The following is a 24,818-nucleotide window of genomic DNA, read 5'->3' on the forward strand; positions in this document are numbered from 1 at the left end:
TCATATATTGGCTTACTTAATCTTGCAATAACTTTATGAAGTGGGTATTATTACTATTATCATTTTACAGATGAAGAAACTGAGTCCAGAGAGATCAGTAACTTATAAAATATATGGAAGAGTTGCTTCACAAATGTTTACTTATCCTTGAAAATTATTTTAATGTTAATAACTGTTACTTAAGTGGATTATTAGATTGATCCAGAGGTGTATTGACACACATTTGTTCTTGCAAGCTACATGATTTGTTTCCATCTAAGCCTTTCTCATTAAGAAACAAAATTTTAAATTATTTCTCTTTAATTTGCCATGTAATTAAACTAGTTTTAAGCATACCAATTATTCAAATACAGATGAATTTCAGTCCAGTTTATTCTTTTTTAAAATTTGTTTATTTTTTTGAGATGGGGTCTCGCTCTGTCGCCTAGGCTGGAGTGCAGTGGTGTGATCTTGGCTCACTGCAACCTCCAGCTCTCATGTACACGCGATTCTCCTGCCTCAGCCTCCTGAGTAGCTGGGACTACAGGCACGCATCACCACACCTGGCTAATTTTTGTATTTTTAGTAGAGATGGGGTTTCACTATGTTGGCCAGGCTGGTCTCAAACTCCTGACCTCAGGTGATCCGCCTGCCTCAGCCTCCCTAAGTGCTGGGATTACAGGCATGAGCCACTGTGCCCTGCCCAGTTTATTCTGAAATCCATTTTTACATTATAGTATAATAGGGAGTGCTCCTCCCTATTAAATTCTTTTATGCCTAGTGTTCCATTACTGGAACACTGAGCATGTGGGAGTTATTTATATCCCGCTGCTCAAGGTCATCACCAAGGTCTGACTTTTCACACGTCTGCAATTCAAAAAATTGCAACCTCTGGCATAAATGGGTTAATGCTGACATTTTTATACTTAAGGAATAAAATGATGCTCCAAAAACAAAGTATGGCAATATCTTATTCTATAAGTTAATAGCGTTATTTTATTCTATAAGTTAATATTGCTATAAGTTAATAGCAATACTTACTAACATTAAATATTAATGCTAATAAATACTAACATATTTAATGTTAATAAGTTAACATTTTTAATGTTAAATGACAAGCTATTCTTAATTTTCTATATTGAGAATATATTACTTGTTGTGAACAGATTATGGAACAAATGTTGAAATGCACGAACGTTTATGAGCGTAGTAAACAACATATTCGACTCAGAGAAGTTGGCTACTCAGGACTGGGACTCCTTCTTAATGAAGCACTTGTTAATACTTCTCTTATTAAAAACCTCACCCATCAAATCATAAATACAGGTATGAATAAGGCTGATAAAGCTAACATATTTAAGAAATGTTTTTTCCTGTAAGTTTTTTTCATACCTTTCTCAGGCTGCTTTTAAAATATCTGTTATTTGATTCAGCAGGGCCTTCCTTGGATACCATATCGTATGTAGTTTTGTTGTTTTTGTCTCCCCAGGGCATAGCACAGTTCCTTACTCAGTAAATGTTTATTGACTAAGTGATTAAGTTAAAAGTGAGTCCACGGAACAAGAAAAGGACACTACAGAAAATATGCACAAAAGATTGTTTTTTCTTTAAGGAACTTAAATTTTTAAAGGCAAATGAAAACTAATTTCACATATTCTTTTTTGTTTCTTTTGTTTGTTTTGTTTTGGTTTTTTGGTTTTTCTTTTTAGAAACAGTCTTGCTGTATTGACCAGGTTGGTGTGGAGTAGCTAGTCACAGGTGTGATCATAGCTCACTGTAGCCTCATACTGGATGCAAGTGATCCTCCCACCTCAGCCTTCCAAGTAGCTGGAACTACAGGCATGTTTCACCATGCCCTGCTTCTAATTTTTTTAAATAATTTTTTTCAGTACTTAATGACAGATAGTAGAATTTATGCCAGATGCTGGGAGTTTGGGGATATAAGGTTCTTTGTCTTGATTAGTTTATAATCTTGTTGATAAGACATGTATATAAAAAGATAAATAATAATATAAGAGCCATGCAGTATGGACAGTATGTTCAAGCAATCAAAAGAAAGGAACAATTATTTAGGGTTGACTCAGGAGGATGTCAAACATTCTAAACCTGTTTTTTCTTTAAAATTTGAACATACCTATAATTCATATTTTAAAATGAAATAATTATTTCAGCATGTTATACAAACATTATCCACAGTTCTTTCTTTGGTTATCTCTGGTATTTAATTTTAACTTTTTGTTTTTCCTACCACAGATCCTGTTATTAATTTCAAAGATCTACTATCTGTGGTATATATATCTCACAGAGCACATATAAATGTTAGAGTGGCCATCTGCAGAAAGGTCAGTAAACTCTTAAGATGTATTTTAATGATAGCAGCATCACCATCATGCTATAAATAACTTTGTATTATTTTGCAGCAGATACAAAATTTCATTTATTTTATAAATGACATAATTTTATAAGTAAACAATTTTCTTTTTGAAGTAAATTAACTTCATGTAATCATAAGAAATTAGCATGTGAATGTTTTCTTAGTTCTTCATGGTCTCCTGCAAATATGTTCTTTCCAGAGTCAATTTATTACCAGAGAATAATTTTCTTATTAAGAACCTTCAATGATTGTGACCATTTCTAATTAATATACCATATTATAGAGTTTCTGAATCTTTTGAAACTTTCTGGAAATAATTTTCTATAATTTGTTTATGAGTATTCCAACAATGATTTGTCTTTAGTACACAGTTAACCTTTAACTAAGTCAAGAGATAGTTATCCTGTCTTCCCCTTTCAGATCATAACTTTCTCTGTCCTCCACTAGTAACCATTGACCTATTTAATTTGCTTCCTTGCTTTTTTTTTTTGATTTTACCTCCTGATTTTGTCATAGTTCTTGAGATATATATATATATATGTATGTATGTGTGTGTGTGTGTGTGTGTGAGAATAAGAGATCTCTATATATGGTTTATATATATATATATATATACACACATATATACACACACATATGTAGTTTAACTGACAGAAAAGAAAAATATATATATTTGTTATATAATATATATGTATAATTTCCTTTTCTCTTTAATGGAAATGCATAGTGTTTCATTGTATGGCTATTTAATAAAGTATTATCTGGTTCCTGATTGATAGACATTTAGGTTGTTTCCTGCTTTTCCATGTTACAAACTGCTGTTATGAATTCTTTTTATGTTTTCCAATTTGTGGTAATACATCTGTAGGGCGTACTCCATGAAATAGAATTGCTGTTTCAAAGAGTATTAACGTTTTACATTTTGATGGATTTTTCCACATTGTCCTTCAAAATAACTGTACCAGTTTACATTTATACAAACAGTGTGTGTGACAGTGATTATTTCCCTATGTACTCAGCCCTGAGTATTTGGAGCAGGTCATATAAATTGATCCTTTCCTTTTCATGTATAATTAGAAACTGAGAACTCTCAGTACAGCTTGGTTTTATCTATTTTTTGTGTATAAAATAAGTCATATTTTATGGAAACTTTAAAGTCAGCATGAAAAGTTTCTTTGCCAAATAAATCTTAATCTGGGAGGAAAAAAATTGGTATTCTGCACCTATAAAGTAACAGTTGCTCACTGATTGATATTGCATTAATAAAGAAAGAATCTTCACGTCATTGTGACTCCTTGCCTTCTGTATCAACGTATATTAGTACTAGTAATATTGAAGTCCTTACCAACATTGTTCATCTCTTGCTCTGAAATTTGTCAGAGCTAAACTTCTGTTAAGACAGATACTCAAAACACTGGAAGCTAGAGTTCTTTTCATCTACATAGAAGTTTATTGGCTTTGTGATAAAATTGTCTTAAAAGATCTTAACTGAATGTCTAAAGCTTTTTAAGAACTTGTTTTTATCTAAAAATTGAAATCAATTGGATAGTAGAGATCATATGTATTCCCATGTCACTGTTTACTATTCTGGCTAAGCAGTGGCGTCCATCTTGCTGAAATTTCATTTTCTGGAATTAAAGTTTAGTTTTTGTTCTGTTTGTATAATATAGACTTACTAAACAATGTAGACTTTAGTGTAGATGTACCAATCAAAAAAGTTTTTGCAAAAGCAACCATGGCTCATGCCTGTAATCCCAGCACTTTGGGAGGCCGAGCAGGCAGATCACAGGAGGTCAGGAGTTCGAGACCAGCCTGGCCAACATGGTGAAACCCCATCTCTACTAAAAATACAAAAATTAGCCGGGCGTGATGGTATGTGCCTGTAGTCCCAGCTACTCGGGAGGCTGCGGCAGGAGACTTGCATGAACCTGGGAGCCGGAGGTTGCAGTGAGTCAAGATCACACCACTGCACTGGTGCGACAGAGCAAGACCCTGTCTCAAAAAAAAAATTTAACTTTCCCTGAAAAAAACGAGACAGAAAAACATCCTTGGTATACTCAGGTTCTATCAAAATGTCTTATGTGTCCTATTCACTCCCCTAATGCTAGTGCCTAAAACTGTGCCTAGCACATAGTAGGTGTGCAATAATATTTCCTGAACAAATGTAGGGGCTCATGGAAAGTATTTAGTTGAGAGGATATTACTCTATTATTTAATATATACCATCATCCTATTCATTTTAATTTTTCTTTTTGATCTTCCAGCAAATATTTTAGTGTACTCTTACTCTGTACAATGAGTAATATGGAGATTAGTTGGAAACAGAGTGCCAGTCTTCCAAATAGTTTATAATCTAATTAAGAATATAATCTTTTGAAAGTATATTCTTCTATAGTTTCTCATTAAATTACTTTATCATTAAAATAACTGAAAAGAGATTATTTTTGATATAAAGTACTGTGTGCTTTTTGAAGAATTTTGTATTGTAAATCTTTTTACAGGTTTTACAAATTTTGCAGTCCCAGCCAGATGCAGCGCATCAAATATCACAACAAGTGGGTTGGCAAGACACCTTAGTTAGGCTTTTTTTAAAAGCAAAATTGGAAAACGGAAATACTCTTCATAAGCACAGTAGAGCTGTTTTAAGGAAAGACAATGATAAAAATATGTCAACTGAAGATACTAAGAAGAACTTTAATGAAAAAACAGATGAGGAAAAAATCACCTCTTTTGCCTCAGCTAATTTGTCTTCCGATCAGTGGAGTTTGGAGGATAGACACTCTTTAGACTCAAACACACCATTATTTCCAGAAGACAGCTCTGTGGGAGAATTGTCTTTCAAATCAGAGAATCAAGAAGAATTCTGGCATAGTAACCCTTCACATTTGAGTTTAGACCTCAGTGGAACTGACTCATGTGAAATGAGTGATAGTGGAAGTCAAGTGCCAGACAGTCTGCCTAGCACACCATCCCCGGTAGAGTCTACTAAATCGTTTTCTGTGCACTCTGACAAAGAAAGCAGCATCACAAATGATATGGGCTTTAGTGATGACATCTCTTTACTTGAAAGCCAAGAGGTAAAATTGCTTATTTTTCCAAATGTTGTTTTTATTTTCATGTCTGATATATACTTCTAATCCTTAGAAATATGTGAGCAGTTGTTAACAATTTCATATTGTATTCATGTTCTAAGTTTCATGACCTAAGGTTTAGAAACCTGGAAGTCACTAGATTGTGAGTTTTTTGAGAGCAAAGCTAATGTCTTACTCATCTTATATCTCTAGGGCTTAGTAAAGTTCCACGTTCATTAAGGACTTTAAAAATATGTTAAATGATTACAAGAACTATATGTAATGGTTCTTATGATGTGCTTTGAACAACTACACCCTCTAGTTATTTAAAATTACTTTATATTTTCCATAGAGATGTGAGGAGGAGCTTCTTCAATTACTGACACATATTTTGAATTATGTAATGTGTAAGGGACTAGAAAAGTCTGATGATGATACTTGGATTGAACGAGGACAAGTGTTTTCAGCACTAAGTAAACCAGGAATATCCAGTGAACTACTTCGACCATCAGATGAAATAAAACTAACGTAAGCATTTAGTTAGTGATTTTCCATCCTCCTTTTGGTGACAGCAGGAGTCTAAAATAATGTTATTGAACATTTCTTCAGTATTCTGTGGATATAACAAAGGAGAAAAAGAGAAACTTTGTGCTCAGTTCCTTTTCCTATCTTTTGCCATACTAGTAGGATCTAAAGAGGAATCCCAAACTCATTCCAGGATGAGGAGGTTTAAGTCTTAAGTAAATTTGGATCGTAAGTGATTACAGATTTTTTGTTTAAACTGTTTTCTTGCAGTATTTGAGGACTTGATACATTGTTTTCTACAGGCTTGTCCAAATTTGAGTGTTTCCTGCTAAGAGAAGGGAGTTGGGTTTTCATGATAATTATTTCTCTGAAGGATTTAGGGTTCCTTGTAGATCAAGTTTGTCCAACCCACAGGTTGCAGGCCACATGCAGCCCAGGATGGCTTTGAATGTGGCCCAACACAAATTCATAAACTTTCTTAAAACATTATGAGATTTTTTTGTGATTTTTTTAAGCTCATCAGCTATTGTTAAAACATATCGTTAAAATATTATTATTGTATTTTATGTGTGGCCCAAGACAGTCCTTCTTCCAGTGTGGCTCAGGTAAGCCAAAAGATTGGACACTCCTGCTGTAGATAATAGGAGTCTATAATGGTAGCACACCAGGGAAGTATTACATCTTTTTTCCACAGGGCAAGACCCTCTGTAAGGCATAATAAGGCTTTCTTCCCTAACCTTGCCAATTTCCAGCTTTAAAGAAACTAATTTAAGTATCTTTTGAAGGATAGAATATGAATTATTGTCATAGCTTTTTTATAGTCAAGTAAAACAGGAAACTTTTGACTTTTAATACTACGTATATTAAAGATAAATACTCCAAACATTTCAACGTTTCTCCATTATTGTTAAATTCCATTTATAGGCCTGGCGTGGTGGCTCATGCCTGTAATCCCAGCACTCTGGGAGGCTAAGGCAGGCGGATCACCTGAGGTCAGGAGTTCAAGACCAGCCTATCCAACATGGCAAAACCTCATCTCTACTAAAAATACAAAAATTAGCCGGGCATGGTGGTGCATGCCTGTAATCCTAGCTTCTCGGGAGGCTGAGGCAGGAGAATCGCCTGAACCCAGGAGGCAGAGGTTGCAGTGAGCCAAGATCACACCGTTGCACTCCAGCCTGAGCGACAAGAGCAAAACTCTGTTTCAAAAAAAAAAAAAAAAAAAAAAAATCAATTTCCATTTACAGTATCTAGGGATACCTGCTAGAGATAGTATATCTTTAGAGATACAATGCTGCTTCTCAAGCTGTTTTGTTTTGTTTTTAATATCCTATTTTTTTAAGCTCACAATGGTTTTAAGAGGACTTTGTTTTCCATTTAGTTTGCTACAAAAGATGTTAGAATGGGCAGTCTCAGAAAACAGAGAAGCAAAAACTAATCCAGTAACTGCCGAAAACGCCTTCCGACTAGTGCTGATCATACAGGACTTTCTTCAGTCAGAGGGACTAGTTAATTCAAACATGTGGACCGAGAAGGTGCAGTAATATCTCTTTAAAATTATATTTTGGGTAGTTAAGAACTTTATTCAAAGAAAAATTTTACACCCCCTCTTTTTAGAGTGTTAATGCTTAATCAGATTCAATAAACAAGGATAAGATGTGATGAATAGTCACAGATTTTGTTAGCTATTACTAGGATGATTCTTTTGGCTTTTGTCAACTGAACATTGGACTAGTTTTTGAAATATTTGTGGTATGTATTAATGTTGGGGAAAATTGATCATCAGTAAATAGAAAAACTCAATGTTTTTATTTCTCAATTTTTTTCCTTTGTGATAGCTTTTAGAGGATATGATGCTGCTCTTTGACTGTCTGTCAGTCTGCTATTCTGAAAGTCCAATATGGGTAAAACTCTCTCAAATTCAGATCCAGTTGCTTCTAGGATTCATTGGAAGGGGTAATTTGCAGGTTTGTCCATTCTTTTATATTATTTTCTGTGCTTGCATGCAGCATAGGTATTATTTATGTAACAAGCCAATTAAAATGTCTTTTTGGTATTTTAAGTTTTTCATTAGTTCTAAAAGTATCCATGATTTCATTTGGAGTTTTGAGGAGCTGGAGAGGCAGTTAATTTGTTATTTGTTCCTGATATGAATAACTGTATATAATTTTAAGGCTTCCTTTTACAGGATTTATACATAGCTGATATTAGAAACATTGCTCGTATCATCTGTATTCAGTGTAACTACTCAGGTGCTAGGTAGCCTGTATAGACTTTATGTATGTGCAGTTTAGGGCTTGAGTTTTTTAGAAAAATTATTTTTTAAATTATTCCTTTTAAATTTTTTCTGCTATTTTACTAATTCACAATTTTACATTCTATCTCATATTTTTTTATTTATCACACACTAAGTAACCTGCAAAGTACTAGGCATTGTGCTAGGTTTTAGATATAAATATTGGTCACAAGGAGTATTTATTATTTCTGTTTTAAATTTAAAATGGAAAAGGCTGAAAAAGTTTGACGTGAATTTTAGTCTCACTTTTCTACTTACATGGGGTACTTGTGAGAACCTGGGTTAGATTAGTCATGATAAGATTTTCACAGCTATTTACCTGGCCCTTTTTATTTTATTTTGATGTTTCCATTTTTGTATTTGGTGCAGGGAGGTTGGGGTGTGGCTGGCTTCTGATTTACATAAACTAGATATAATATTAATAAGAACATGGAGAGGTTAAAATTCTGACAACAGGTTACCCACCCCCACCTTTTTTTTTTTTTTTTTTTTGAGACAGAGTCTCTCTGTGTCTCCTAGGCTGGAGTGCAGTGGCTCTCGGCTCACTGTAACCTCCACCTCCCAGGTTCAAGTGATTGTTGTTCCTCAGCCTCCAAAATAGCTGGGACTACAGGTGCCTGCCACCATGCCTGGCACATTTTTGTGTGTTTTTAGTAGAGACAGAGTTTCACCATGTTTGACATGCTGGTCTCAAACTCCTGACCTCATGTGATCTGCCAAAGTGCTGGGATTACAGGTGTGAGCCACTGCCCCCGGTCACTCTATTTTTAAAAAAGAGTATAGTCTGATGATTCTATTTTTTATTTTTATTTATTTATATTATTGTGAATGCCGTAGAGAAGTAATTCTATTTTTTAATAGATACTTATTTTTCATTGTAAAAGTAACACATACTCATTGTAGAAAATACACAAAAGCGGCTGGGCGTGGTGGCTCATGCCTGTAATCCCAGTACTTTGGGAGGCCGAGGCGGGCGGATGACCTGAGGTCCGAAGTTTGAGACCAGCCTGACCAACATGGAGAAACCCCGTCTCTACTAAAAATACAAAAAAGTTAGCCGGGTGCGGTGGCGCATGCCTGTAATTCTAGCTATTTGGGATGCTGAGGTAGGAGAATCACTTGAACCTGGGAGGCAGAGGTTGTGGTGAGCTGAGATCATGCCATTTCACTCCAGCCTGGGCAACAAGAGCGAAACTCTGTCAAAAAAAAAAAAAAAGAAAGAAAATACACAAAAGCATAGAGGAAAAAATAAATAATTCAGCATAACGTAAGAGAAAATAACTATTAGCATTTTAGTACATTACTTCTTTCTTGTTCTATGGATATATCTTTTTCAGATGTCATGTATTTGGATGATTTTGTATTTTTTCTTTTTCTTACTATTATATAAAACTCATTTCCCTATGTTACTAATAGGGTTTTTTTTCCTTTCATGCTAAAAGTAACACATACTCAATTGTAGAAAACTTGGAAAATATGGAAAAGCTAAACAAGTATATGGGCATTAAAGTACACAGATGGTGGAATTTTGAATTATACAGACTTAAATGCAATTTTTAAATATATTAACTAAGAACTTTAAAAAAAAGATTATACTCTTTGTCTAGTAATTCTACTCTGAAACTAATTCTAAAGTAATAATCTAAAATATGAAACTGGCTAGGCGCAGTATCTCACGCCTATAATCCCAGCTCTTTGGCAGGGCAAGGTGGGTGGATTCACTTGACGGCAGCAGTTTGAAACAAGCCTGGCCATCATAACGAAACCCCATTTTGGGAGGATGAGGCATGAGAATCGCTTGAACCCAGGAGTTGGAGGTTGCAGTGAGCCGAGATCGTGCCACTGTAGTCCAGCATGGGCAACAGAGTAAGACTCTGTCTCAAAATAAATAAATAAATTAATTAAAATAAAATACAGAACCACCTTTATACACATAGATGTTCATTATGGTATTCTTTTTTTTTTTTTTTTCAACCTAGAAGTAGAATGAGGATAGCCTTTTTGGCTTTTTCATTAATTTTAGCCTAATGACTGTTAAAGTAGTTGCAGTTAGCATGCCAGGTAGTTCTTTATTTTAGATGTTAGGACTTTTTTTTCTTCCATTTGTAGTTTACCCTCAGTGTTTTTTAATTTGATGAAATTTTCCTAAACAAAATGTGTATTTATTTGGTTCACAATAAAGTATTCAGTGCCCATTCCATAATAAGGGCTTTATAAGTACTCATTAAATAAATAAGTGAACAAGCACAGCACCTACAGATAAGACAGACTATTATTATTATTATTATTTTTCAGACGGAGTCTAGCTCTATCACCCAGGCTGTAGTACAGTGACACAACCTTGGCTCACTGCAATCTCTCCACCTCCCAGGCTCAAGCAATTCCCTAGCCTCAGCCTCCCAAGTAGTTGGGACTACAGGCATGTGCCACCACGCATGGCTAATTTTTGTATTTTTAGTAGAGATGGGGTTTCACCATGTTGGCAAGGCTGGTTTCAAACTCCTGACCTCATGTGATCCGCCCGCCTCATCCTCCCAAAGTTCTGGAATTACAGGTGTGAGCCACCGCACCCGGCCCAGATAAGACTGATTCTGTCTACTAGTAGTTAGTGACCTAAAACATTTCTCTCTAGCCTATTGTGTAATTTTATTCTCTCAGAAGTAAAAATATATTTCCCTGAGATTGTACACATTAAAGGCTAGAACAGGAACCTCTTTCTGTATAGGGGTTATAATAGAGCTGCCTGCAAACTTGTTTTATTTGGCTCATACATGTTAATCAATTGCCAGTATTTAAGTATTAAAAATTTTACATAAAAACCAAGATTTCCCAGCTTCTTTCAAAAATAGGACTGCATGGTTGTTGATTCATTTAGATGTATATAGTGTCTCCAGTTAGCCTGGTTCCCTACTCCCCCTGTTGACTTAGCTCAGCCAATGATTCCCATCCCTGGCTGCACATTAAATCACCTAGAGGAGCATTCTAAAAATACCTATGTAGGGCATCACCCATAGTAATTAATTCAGAACGGGGTGAGACTAGGGCATGAGTATTTTTGTTTGTTTGTTTTTGAGACAGAGTCTTGCTCTTTCACCCAGGGTGGAGTGCAGTGGCACAGTCTCGGCTCACTGCAACCTCTGCCTCCTGGGTTCAAGTGATTCTCAGGTCTCTGCCTCCCAAGTAGCTGGGATTATAGGCATGTGCCACCTCTCCTAGCTAATTTTTGTATTTTTAGTAGAGATGGCGTTTCGCCATGCTGGCCAGGCTGGTCTCAAACTCCTGACCTCAGGTGAACCGCCCACCTCAGCCTCCCAAAGTGCTAGGATTACAGGCCTGTGCCACCGTGCCCAGCCTGGGCATCAGTATTTTTTGTAATTCCTCAGGTGACCCTAGTGCAAGACTATAATGAGGGAAAAGAAAGCAATATATGTATGTGATATGTCAGTATCCAAAATTAAAGCAGTAGTCAAGTAAATTATCTTATATTCATTAAAAGTACCTTGGTACTTTTAAATAAATGTGTAAGCTTAGTGTTTATTTAATTTCATGACATTAAGTTAAAAGCAAAACATTGGGTATTTAACTTTTTATGTAAATAGTATTTTCTTAAACACATACCAAAGAAAAGCCCACAATATTAACATTGGTACTTCCCGGATGCAGGGATTGTATGACTTTTTTTTCTTTAATTTATTGGACTCTATTGGAATTCAGTTCCTTTAGTCAGATTCAAAAACTAAAAGGTGGTAAGAGGAATGGGTTGGGGGAAAATATGAGCAGGGTAGAGAAGACAGAGCTTTGAGTCATGTTAGAGATTGTTTCCTCTAATGCTGTTTACATTGCTAAGATTTACATGGAAAGAGTACCTGAAGTCTCTTGTTGCCTTATCCTGCAAAGACCTGTGTGTACAGCCCAGACCAGCTTTTGGCACAGATACATTCTTGAAGTGGTTTCAGGTTCTAATACTTTTTTCTTTTCTTTTCTTTTATTTATTTGGGAAGTAATGTAGATCCAAGTGAGGATATAGGGTTAAGGGAGAAGGAGACACAATATATCATTTTTCCTGCTTTAATTTTAAGACTTGGATCTTTCTGTAGCCAAGGAAAAAGGAAACCCCTAGTGATCTAATTTACCTTTCCTCATTGGGGATTAAGGCCAAAGCTTAGTAGTAGTATACAGTATTTCTTTGTCTGGGCTTGTGCCCTGACTATGTATATTCCTCGGGAATTTTAAGGGTAGTTCGGTTTCTGATCAAGGACTTGGACTCCTATATACCTGTTCTTTATGTATCAAAGTACTTTTGATTTCAAACAACAGGAACATCAAGCCAAACTGACTTAGTTAAGAAGATTTTTTTGCTCATATAATTGAGAATTTCATAGTTAAGATGAGTTTAAGCAGGATTCAGTCAGGGCTCCAGTTCCATTTATTTGCTGTTCTCACAGCACCACTCTCTATCATCTGTCACCTTGTGTTAAGCTGGCTTCCCTTACGGACACAAAACAGCTGCCAATAGCAATTAGGGCTGTATGCTACTTCTTTCATATCCAGAGAAAGAGAGTGCTTTTTCCTACAGCCATTGTTGGTAGACAGTTCTCCATGGGTCTCTTGTGTTTCTATATATCTTGAGTAGTGACTCTGGCTGCCTTTGTTATGAACTAGATTTTTGAGGTTGTTCATATGAGCAACTTTGGAAGATAGAGGTTATGTCTTCCTCCAGAGAAAAGGGAAGATTTGTTTGCTATCCAGTATAATAAAGATAATGTCTCCCTCCATAGCAAAATCAGACAAGTTTGCTGCCCAGTATAAAAGATTTGGGTTCCCTTTGCTGGACACAGTGGCTCACGCCTGTAATCCCAGGACTTTGAGAGGCCAAGGCGGGTGGATCATGAGGTCAGGAGTTCAAGACCAGCCTGGCCAACATAGTGAAACCCTGTCTCTACTAAAAATACAAAAAATTAGCCGGGCATGGTGGCGGGCACCTATAATCCCAGCTACTTGGGAGGCTGAGGCAGGAGAATCGCTTGAACCCAGGAGGCAGAGGTTGCCGTGAGCTGAGATCACGCCATTGCACTCCAACCTGGGCAACAGTGTGAGACTCCATCTCAAAAAAAAAAAAAAAAAAAAAAAGATTTGGGTTCTCTTTATACTGGTTGTTTCTCTCCTAAAATGTGTCTACATGTGCAGACATCATCTAGTCCTCTTCATCTCTCACTGTGGAAATTGCACTTTGAGAAAACCGTGCAAATGCTGATACTCTGGCTACTGCTATTGCTGTAGATCTTGGTCTCTGACTCAGGAGTCTTGTGTCTTCTGCCAATACCTGTGAAACTGTACAGCTAACCCTTTAGCTTGGAGGCAAAGTAACATCTGAGACCTTTCACAGTTCTTGACAGTTATATAAAAATTCTGAATCCACAGAGCCAGGCAGAACTTGTGCTTTCACTAAATGTTTGCTTTAGTCTGCTCTTTCTCATCTAAACTATTTTCCTCCAGGTTTGTGCAATGGCATCAGCTAAGCTAAATACCCTTCTTCAGACCAAAGTGATTGAAAATCAGGATGAAGCATGTTACATTTTAGGGAAGCTGGAACATGTTCTAAGTCAATCAATCAAGGAACAGACTGAAATCTACTCGTTTCTGATTCCCCTTGTTCGTACCCTGGTTTCCAAAATTTATGAGCTTCTCTTCATGAACTTGCACCTACCTTCTTTACCTTTTACCAATGGTAGTTCGTCATTTTTTGAAGATTTTCAAGAATATTGTAATTCAAATGAATGGCAAGTTTACATTGAAAAATATGTAAGTTTTATCTTTTTTGATCGAGATTTTTCTGCTAATTTACCATTTTTATAGAGGTGAAGTCATATATTAAATTTTATGTATCTTTTTTTTTTGGTAAGATTGTACCTTATATGAAGCAGTATGAAACTCATACATTTTACGATGGTCATGAGAACATGGCACTTTATTGGAAGGATTGTTATGAAGCTTTAATGGTCAATATGCATAAACGAGACCGGGAAGGAGGGGAAAGCAAGCTCAAATTTCAGGTAAAAAGTAAATGTTTTAATATCTACTTTTTCTTGTTGATTTTAGGCGTTTAATATTGATGAAGAGTAATACAGGCCCCAAATTTTAAAACAAGCAGTATTTCTATTATTTGTCTAAAAATTATCTTAGAATTAGAAGAAAAACAGCTAATCAGTAACAAGATCAATTAATAGTAAAATGTTCTATATAGTGATTATGTAAAAAGTTTATTAAGCTGACAGTATGTTAATAGATCCCCCTAAGGAGGCTGGATACATACCATCACTTAGAGGGAAATTTACAGGACATAATGTTTATATTAGAAAAGAAGGCATCAAATTTTAAGTTTCTACCTTAAGAAACTAGAGAAATGCCCGAGTGAGGTGGCTTACACCTGTAATCCCCACACTTTGGGAGGCCGAGATGGATGGATCACCTGAGATCAGGAGTTCGAGACCAGCCTGGCCAACATGGCGAAACCCCATCTCTACTAAAAATACAAAAATTAGCTGGGCATGGTGGCGCATGCCTGTAATCCCAGCTACTAGGGGGGCTGGGGCTGAAGGATTGCTTGAACCTGGGAGGCGGAGGTTGCAGTGAGCGGAGATCATGCCACTGCACTCCAGCCTGGGCAACAGAGTGAGACTCCATCTCAAAAAAAATAAATAAATAAAAAGGAAAACAGAAACAAAATTAATCCATATCCTTATAAGCAAAAGTAAGGAATGAATAAAGATAAAAACAGAAGTAAATGAAATTGAAATCAGAAAAATAATAGAGAAAATCAATGAAACCAAGGTCCAATTCTTCAAAATATCAGTAAAACTGATAAACTTCTAACAAGATTGACAAAGCAAAAAAAAAAAAAAAAAAAAGAGAGAGAGAATGATGTGAAAAATTATTTATACCAGGAAAGAAAGAGGCAGTATCACCACTGACTCCACGGACATCAACATTGTAATAAAGGACTACTACAAACCACCCTATGCACATAAATATGACAACTTAAATGAAATGGATCAATTTTTTGACAGACACAAATTTCCAGAACTAGTTCAAGAATAAGTATATAACCTGAAAAGTCCTATATTTATTAAAGAAATATAATTTATAGTTAAAAACCTTCGTAAAGGGAAAACTTCAGGCCCAGATGGTTTCACTGGCAAATTCTACCACAGATTTAATGGAGAAATTATGCCACTTTCTCAGTCTCTTCAAAAATAGAGAAGTAGGAACATTTCTAGCTCATTTGATGAGGGTAATATTACCTTCATAGTGAAATCATAGAAAAATAGTACAAGAAAACTACAGACCAGTATCTGTCAGGAACATAGCTACAAAACAAATCTAGCAATATATTTTAAAAATAATACATTAGATCAAGCACAGAGGCTTATGCCTGTAATCCCAGCACTTTGGGAGGCCAAGGTGGGAGGATCATTTTAGGCGAGGAGTTCGAGACCAGCCTCAGTAACGTAGGGAGACTCCATTTCTACAGAAAAATTAAAAAATTAGCTGGGTGTGGTGGTACACACCTGTAGTCCCAGCTACTGAGGAGGCTGATGTGGGAGGAACACTTGAGTATAGGAGGTCAAAGCTTTAGTGAGCCATGATCCCACCACTGCACTCCAGTGTAGATGAGCAGCAAGACTCAGTCTCAAGAACAACAATGATAATGGTAATAATAATATATGACACAACAAAGTGGAATTTATCCTCAGGATGCAGGGCTAGTTCAATATTTGAAGATTAGTTAATATACTGAACCGCATTAGTAGTCTTAACAAGAAAAACTACATTATCATATCAGTAAATGCAGAAAAAGTGCTTGAAAAAATTAAACATCCATTTGTAATCAGAGCTCAGCAAACTAGGAATAGAAGGGAAGTACTTAAACCTTTACAAAAATCCTACCACTAGCTTCATATTCAGAGGCGAAAACCTGAGTACTTTTCCCTAAGATAGGAAACTAGGCAGGGATATTCATTCTCACCACTCTTAGTTACTGTTGTACCACAAATCTTAGTAAATATAGTAAGAATAGAAAAACTATATAAAAAAGCATTCACATTGGGAAGGAAGAAATAAAACTATCTAAAGAACATGATTCTCTGTGTAGGAAGTCTTAAGGGCTCTATTACACCAATAAATTACTATAAATAAGCAAGGTTAGCAAGGCTGCAGGACATAAAATACACAAAATTTAATCATATTTCTGTTCACTAGCAATGAATAATGAATGAGAAACAGATTTTCTAAAAATACTTTTACAATAGCTCTAAAAATAATAAAATGCTTAGGTATCAATCTAACAAAATATGTACAGCATCTGCTGTATATATGCCAAAAAATAAAAAACACGAAACAAATTAAAGAAGACCTAAATAAATACAGATAGACACGGTATTCATGAACTGGAAGACTCAATAGTCTTTTTTTTTTTGAGACGGAGTCTCGCTCTGTCGCCCAGGCTGGAGTGCAGTGGCGTGCTCTCTGCTCACTGCAAGCTCCGCCTCCCGGGTTCACGCCGTTCTCCTGCCTCAGCCTCCCGAGTAGCTGGGACTACAGGTGCCCGCCAACACGCCCGGCTAATTTTTTGTATTTTTAGTAGAGACGGGGTTTCACCGTGTTAGCCAAGATGGTCTCGATCTCCTGACCTCATGATCCGCCCGCCTCGGCCTCCCAAAGTGCTGGGATTACAGGCTTGAGCCACCGCGCCCGGCCGACTCAATAGTCTTAAGTAATTTTAAGGTGTATATATTTGGTTAAGCCAAAATGAGAACGTTGTTCCTTTCTTAACTTAAAATATATTATAAACATCTTCCCATGCCAGGCTGCAAAGTATTCCATTGTTTTATATATTAGTACATTTAAATGTATTTCCCATTGATAGACTCATTTACTAGTTTTTTTCTTTATTACAAATAGTATTGAACATCCCTATAGTTATATTTTTGTGGCTATCCAAGACGATTTCCCTAGGATAAGTGGAATTACTAGTATGTAGTGCTTATGATAAATACCGTTATATTTCCCTGAGAGAAGTTCTACCAGTTTGTATTCTCATCAACACTTTCCCTATAACTTTACCTTTAGGTTTTCTAGAAATACCTAATTTAAGAATATCCTGATATTATTGAACCTCAAAACTGTGGAACTGATGTTTAATTGCCATGGAGCTGTCATGACTTCCTCAGTTTTCTCAGCAATGATCTGTTTAAAATATTTAGTAACATTGTATTCCAAAACAACTGATTTCCTACTAAGTCTAATAATAGTTAACAATAACAATTATAATAACAACAACAACCACAAGTTATTGAGAACTTGCTATTTTTCTAGCACTATATTAAGTACTTTAAATGTTCATCTTTATTATGACACTTATTGTTAACCTCATTTTACACATGAGAGGACACTGAGCCTCAGAGAATTAGCTAAGAGAAACAACTAAGCTAAAGATAAAGTTAGATAAGAAAATTAGCTCAGAAAAGCTAAGATTTGTATCCAGGTCTAACTCCAAGGCATGTATTTTTAACCACACATTGCTGTAGTACCTCTCTAAAACTGTTTAAAATTTTTTTTTAATTTTTTTTTTGCACACAAAACAATAAACATTTCCTAAAAGTACATACAAACAAAAAGATGCATATCAAACATATTAGGAAGGTTGCCCATGGGAAGACGGGGAATAGAAATGGGGGGTGGGAATTAAAGAAAATAAATGAGAGAGGGACTTTGTATGGATCAATGATAATAACTCAATCCTCTATTTGACAAAGAAGAAGGAGAAGGAAGAGGAAGAAAAAGAAAGTGGGATAAAGGATCAGAAAGGGAGGAAAATAGAAAAAATTAGACTACGACTCCAGGGTAGACCTGTTTTGTTGTCGCTTGGTTGGTTGGTTGGTTGGTTTGTCAGTTGTATTTTTCATATGTTTCGCCATGTTGGCCAGGCTGGTCTCGAACTCCTAGCCTCAAGTGATCAACCCGCCTCAGCCTCCCAGAGTACTGGGACTACAGGGGTGAGCCACCACGTCCAGCCCCCACATTGCTTCTGGCCTCTGTGGTAGACCTCCCAGACGAGGCAGCCGGGCAGAGGCGCTCCCCACATCCCAGACGGGGCAGCCAGGCAGAGGTGCTCCCCACTTCCCAGACGGGGCGGCCAGGCAGAGGTGCTCCCCACTTCCCAGACGGGGCGGCCGGACAGAGATGCTCCTCACTTCCTAGATGGGGTGGCGGCGGGGCAGAGGCGCTCCTCACATCCCAGATGATGGGTGGCCAGGCAGAGGTGCTCCTCACTTCCCAGACGGGGCAGCTGGGCAGAGGCGCTCCTCACTTCCCAGATGGGGGAGCCGGGCAGAGGCATTCCTCACATCCCAGAAGGGGCGGCCGGGCAGAGGCGCTCCTCACTTCCCAGACGGGGCGGCCGGGCAGAGGCGCTCCTCACTTCCCAGACGGGGCGGCCGGGCAGAGGCGCTCCTCACTTCCCAGATGGGGCGGCCAGGCAGAGGCGCTCCTCACTTCTTCCCGGACGGGGCGGCCGGGCAGAGGCGCTCCTCACATCCCAGACAATGGATGGCGGGGCAGAGGCGCTCCTCACTTCTTCCCGGACGGGGCGGCCGGGCAGAGGGGCTCCTCTCTTCCCAGACGGGGCGGCCGGGCAGAGGCGGTCCTCACATCCCAGAAGGGGCGGCCACGCAGAGGCGCTCCTCACCTCCCAGAAGGGGCGGCCGGGCAGAGGCGCTCCTCACCTCCCAGAAGGGGCGGCCGGGCAGAGGCGCTCCTCACTTCCCGGACGGGGCGGCCGGGCAGAGGCGCTCCTCACTTCTTCCCAGATGGGGCGGCCGGGCAGAGGCGCTCCTCACTTCTTCCCAGACGGGGCGGCCGGGCAGAGATGCTCCTCACTTCCTAGACGGGGTGGAGGCTGGGCAGAGGGGCTCCTCACTTCCCGGACGGGGCGGCCGGGCAGAGGCGTTCCTCACATCCCAGACGATGCGTGGTGGGGCAGAGGCGCTCCTCACTTCCCAGACTGGGCGGCCGGGCAGAGGCGCTTCTCACTTCCCAGACGGGGCGGCCGGGCAGAGGCGCTCCTCACATCCCAGAAGGGGCGGCCGGGCAGAGGCGCTCCTCACATCCCAGAAGGGGCGGCCGGGCAGAGGCGCTCCTCACTTCCCAGACGGGGCGGCCGCGCAGAGGCGCTCCTCACTTCCCAGGCGGGGCGGCCGGGCAGAGGCGCTCCTCACATCCCAGACGGGGCGGCCGGGCAGAGGGGCTCCTCACTTCTTCCCAGACGGGGCGGCCGGGCAGAGGCTCTCCTCACTTCCCAGACGGGGTGGCGGCTGGGCAGAGTCGCTCCTCACATCCCAGACGATGGGCGGCCAGGCAGAGACGTTCCTCACTTCCTAGACGGGGTGGCGGCTGGGCAGAGGCACCCCTCACCTCCCAGACGGGGCGGCCGGGCAGAGGAGCTCCTCACAACCCAGACGATGGGCGGCCAGGCAGAGATGCTCCCCACCTCCCAGACGGGGCGGCGGCCGGGCAGAGGCTGCAATCCCAGCACCCTGGGAGGCCAAGGCAGGCGGCTGGGAGGCGGAGGCTGCAGCGAGCCAAGACCACGCCACCGCACTTCAGCCCCTGCAACACCGAGCACCGAGTGAGCAAGCCTCTGTCTGCAGTCCCAGCACCTCGGGAGGCCGAGGCGGGCAGACCATTCGAGGTCAGGAGCTGGAGACCAGCCTGGCCGACATGGCGAAACCGCGCCTCCAGCCAAAGGAGAAAAACGAGGGAGGGGTGGTGGCGCGCGCCGGCAATCCCAGGCAGCCCGCAGGCCAGGGCAGGAGAATCACCGGAGCCTGCAGTGAGCCGAGTGTACTCCAGCCTGGGCCACAGAGGGAAGAAAAGAAAGAAGAAAAGAAGAAAGCGAGGAAGGAAGGAAGGGAGGGAGGGAGGGAGGAAGGAAGGAACTGTTTAAAATTTTAACTGTTCTTTTTAATGTAATTCAGTGCTGGTTTGTTTGAAACAAATTAATGCTGTCATTTTAGTTTCTAATAGATGAATATTGATATGAGTTAGATAAGCCAGTCTTCAGTTTGTTTCTTTGAAACCTATAAGCATTAATTTCACAGATTAAAGTTATGTCTTGGTAGTATACAATTTCTACTTTCTTTCCTCTTGAGTCTCATTTTAGATGCCTTATAAATCAAAAGATCCCAGAGGAAAATTATTTTACTTGACAGTAAGTAGGAGGTTAATTATCTTGAGTTTAAAAGTTCTGTGTTAAGGCACTTTCCATTTCTGAAGTTCTTCAAGTGTTTATTGTTGGTTGGTTTTTCTTTTTAAGTTTTAAAAAATAGAAATAGATTATAGGTAAAATTGTGTCATACTTCATCAAAGAAAATGATTCTAATGGAATAAGAAAAGCTTATTGGTTACTAGCTTCTTTCTCATAATGCAAGATATTATTGGTCAAAAATTTTAAATTATGGAATTAAAATGTAAATATACCTGTAAATATATGAGTCAATGATCTTATTTTTTATTGTTTCTTTCAGGAGCTGTTTGTGGAGCCATTTAATCGAAAAGCACGCCAAGAGAACCTGAGGTATAATAATATGCTTAAACAACTTAGCAGTCAACAGTTAGCCACTCTTAGACGCTGGAAAGCAATACAGCTGTATCTTACATGTGAAAGGGGACCTTGGGCTAAAAGGTAAGAGGATATAATTTTATTAAGTACTCTTTTTTCCTTAGTACTCTGGTCTAGAAATTTTTGAGCAAATGCCCCCTTTCACTCCAATTTCTTAAATGTTCAATTTATAAAAGGGTGCTTTTAATCTTATTTATTGTCTTTTTGTGAATTATAGGTCTGGAATGATTCGAGGTTGTATTGTTTTTTATCATACAGTTATTTGCCTTCCTTTGACCCTTTGATAAGAAGTTTATTGGACTTTAGACTCTTAGAGAGTGTTAAACCAATTTACTTCTGTCTTTCTGATACCACCTCTTTGAGCTAGGGCTAATGCTGTTGTATGTTTGAATATTTTACAGTTCACTTAACTGATCCTCAGTCACTTCTGTTTTGCTTAATTATGTTATCTTTTTTTTATACAGGCCTTTTTAAAATGTGGTAAAATGTACATAAAATTTATCCTTTTAACCATTTTAAAATGTACAGTTCACTGGCACTGAGTATATTCATAATGTTGTATAATCATCACCACTGTCTAACTTCATAACATTTTTATCACCTAAAAAAGAAATGCTGTACCTATTAAAAAGTCACTCCTTATTATCCTCTGTCCCACCCCCTAGCAACCACTAATCAGCTTTCTGACTGTATTTATTGCCTGTTCTGGTTATTTCATATAAATGGAATCATACAATATGTGACTTTTTGTGTCTGCCATCTTTCACTTAGCATAATGTTTTCATTATGTAGTAGCATGTATCAGTACTTTGTTCCTTTCTGTGGCTGAATGGTATTCCCTTATAAGGATATATCCTCTTTTCTTTATCTAGTCAACAGTTGATGGGCATTTGGATTGTTTTCCACTTTTTGGCTAATTTGAATAATGCTGCTGGGAACATTTGTGTACAAGTGTTTGAACACTTATTTTTAATTCTCTTGACTATAAACTATGAATGGAATTACTGGGTTGTGTGATAATTCTGTGTTTAATTTACTAAGGAACTGCCAGACTGATTTCCACAGCAGCTGCATCATTTTATATTTTCACTAGCAATGTGTGAGAGTTCCAATTTTTCCGCATTCTTACCAAAACTTGTCATTTCCTGATTTTTTATTATGACCCTCCTAGTGAGGGTAAAGTGGTATTTTATGATTTCATGTTCCATTTCCTAATGATTAATGATGTCTAGCATCTTTTCACGTGCTTGTTGGTCGTTTTTACAACTTCTTTGAAGAAATATCTGCTCAAGTCCTTTGCCCATTTTTAGATTGTTTGATTTTTTTTGTTGAATTGTAAGAGTGTATATATATATATATATATATATATATATATATTTATATATTTATATATACTGAATAATAGATAGACCCTGATCATATATATGGTTTTCAGATATGTAGATTGCCTTTTCACTTTATTAATAGCAGCCCTTTTGATATAGGAAAGTTTTTAATTTTAACGAAGTCCAGTTGAATCTATTTTGTTGTTGTTTTTATTTTTTTGGGTTTTTTTGGTGTCATATCTAAGAAACCATCGCCAAGTCCAAGGTCATAAAGTTTTATCATTATCTTTTCTCTTAGGAGTTTTATAGTTTTAGCTCTTATATTTAGACCTTTGATTCACTTGCAATTATATTGTCTTTATTTGTAGTAAAATTATTTTTTATTTTGAAAACTATTGGAAACATAAACCATCTGTGTAGCTAGTTAAGAACTCCCATTTAACGGTGAGAGAGTAAAGTTATCAAGCTGTAAGTCTGAAAGTCCATGTTCAAATCTTATTTCTGCTACCTGTAAACCTTCTGTTATCTTGGGCAAATAATGTAGTCTGTTTTAGATTCCTCGTGTATAAAGTGCAGCTATGCATACTCACTTTGGTTCTATCAGAGTTATTTGGATTAAATGAGATAAAAAATGTGAACAGTTTTATAAAATGGTGCTAAGTAGGCTGGGCATGGTGGCTCACACCTGTAATCCCAGCACTTTGGGAGGCCAAGGTAGACAAATTGCTTGAGGCCAGGAGTTCAAGACTAGCCTGACCAACATGGCAAAACCCCATCTCTATTAAAATTACAAAAATTAGCTGGGCGTAGGGGCACATGCCTGTAATTCCGGCTATGTTGGGGGGCTGAGGCACGAGAATCACTTGAATCCAGGAGGCAGAGGTTGCAGTGAGCTGAGATTGTGCCACTACACTCCAGCCTGGGTGACAGAATGAGACTCTGTCTCTAAAAAATAAAAATAAAATAAAATGGTACTAAACAAATGTAAAGTACTTGATACTTTTTTACACTATTTAAATCAAACAATCTTTGTAACTTAAGCTAAATAATTTTACTTGTTTGCTTATGAATATTCTTAGGAAACAGAATCCAGTTCATTGGAAGCTAGCTAATGTAGAGAATTATTCCCGCATGAGACTTAAGCTGGTACCGAATTATAATTTCAAAACCCATGAGGAAGCTAGTGCCTTGAGAGATAATCTGGGTGAGTTCCAATGACTGTTTAATTATATGTTGAAGATAATGAGAGTGTGTTCATGGAGTTGATGATTGTTATTTTATTGTTTTAAATGTGTTTACTTATGAAGGAAAGGTGGCATTTTATAATTGATATTTAAATGACTATATGTTTTCAGTCCTGTTACATTTGGCCTAAATCCAAGGTGATTTAATACTTCCATTGATTGTAATTTCTAAGAGAAAAAAATTTTTAATTATAAAAGTATACTGTACTTCATATCAACTGTTATGTCTCTTGCAATGAAACAATGTTCTTTTCTCTTAGTTTTTTTGCTCATCAAGACTGAGGCTAATACTAATGTTAGACAGAATTCTTAGCAATCCTTTTTTTTTTTCTTTTTTTTTTTTTTTGAGACAGAGTCTCACTCTGTCACCCAGGCTGAAGTGTAGTGGCACAGTCTCGGCTCACTGTAACCTCCGCTTCCAGGGTTCAAGCGATTCTCATGCCTCAGCCTCCAAAGTAGCTGGGATTACAGGCACATGCCACCACACCTGGCTAATTTTTGTATTTTTAGTAGCGACGGAGTTTCACCATGTTGGCCAGGCTGGTCTCCAACTCCTGACCTCAAGTTATCCTCCCACCTTTGCCTCCCAAAGTGCTAGCATTACAGGTGTGAGCCACCACACCCAGCCATAATTCTTAGCAATCCTTTATACCTTTTATTATAACCTATTTTTATAGGGCTCTAGACCCTTAGTATCTTAGATTGGCCAATGCCTTTTTCTAAAAAAAAAAAAAAGACTACTTGAGGTCAGGAGTTCAAGACCAGCCTGGCCAACATGATGAAACCCTGTCTCTACTAAAAATATAAAAAATTAGCCAGGCATGGTGGTGGGCACCTGTAATCCCAGCTACTCAGGAGGCTGAGGCAGGAGAATTGCTTGAACGCGGGAGGCGGAGGTTGCAGTGACCTGAGATCACGCCACTGCATTCCAGCCTGGGCAACAAGAGCAAAACTGTCTCAAAACAAACAAAAATTTAGCCTCACAGTATTTCAAAACAGATCTTAAGAGGTTTCTGCAACTCTTTAGGAAGCCCTTCATTTATAACTGTCTCACTTGTCATCTCTCCCTTTGTTAAGATAGGTCTGTGAAATACCCCAAAATGTTTATCAAGAATCATTGGGCCCAGCACAGTTGCTCATGCCTGTAATCCCAGCACTTCGGGAGGCCGCGGCAGGCAGATCACCTGAGGTCAGGAGCTCGAGACCAGCCTGGCCAAGATGGTGAAACCCTGTCTCTACTAAAAATACAAAAATTAGCCAGGCCTGGTGACAGGCACCTGTAATCCCAGCTACTCTAGAGGCTGAAGCAAGAGAATCACTTGAAC

At 38.4% G+C, this 24,818-nt stretch overlaps 1 protein-coding gene across 1 annotated transcript in view; it reads left to right on the top strand.

The window, feature by feature from the left end:
* The window catches only part of NBEAL1 (neurobeachin like 1), a 207,371-nt gene that overhangs the window by 120,542 nt on the left and 62,011 nt on the right, over positions 1–24,818 (top strand). Inside the window, exons 26-35 of the mRNA XM_030803003.1 lie at positions 1,146–1,305; positions 2,233–2,321; positions 4,855–5,430; positions 5,777–5,952; positions 7,331–7,484; positions 7,788–7,916; positions 13,742–14,047; positions 14,149–14,298; positions 20,830–20,987; positions 23,329–23,453. Coding sequence (XP_030658863.1) covers positions 1,146–1,305; positions 2,233–2,321; positions 4,855–5,430; positions 5,777–5,952; positions 7,331–7,484; positions 7,788–7,916; positions 13,742–14,047; positions 14,149–14,298; positions 20,830–20,987; positions 23,329–23,453 — 2,023 coding nt within the window. The remainder of the gene's footprint in view (positions 1–1,145; positions 1,306–2,232; positions 2,322–4,854; positions 5,431–5,776; positions 5,953–7,330; positions 7,485–7,787; positions 7,917–13,741; positions 14,048–14,148; positions 14,299–20,829; positions 20,988–23,328; positions 23,454–24,818) is intronic.

Source organism: Nomascus leucogenys, chromosome 22a (assembly GCF_006542625.1).
Source record: "Nomascus leucogenys isolate Asia chromosome 22a, Asia_NLE_v1, whole genome shotgun sequence".
In the NCBI taxonomy this organism is placed as follows: domain Eukaryota; kingdom Metazoa; phylum Chordata; class Mammalia; order Primates; family Hylobatidae; genus Nomascus; species Nomascus leucogenys.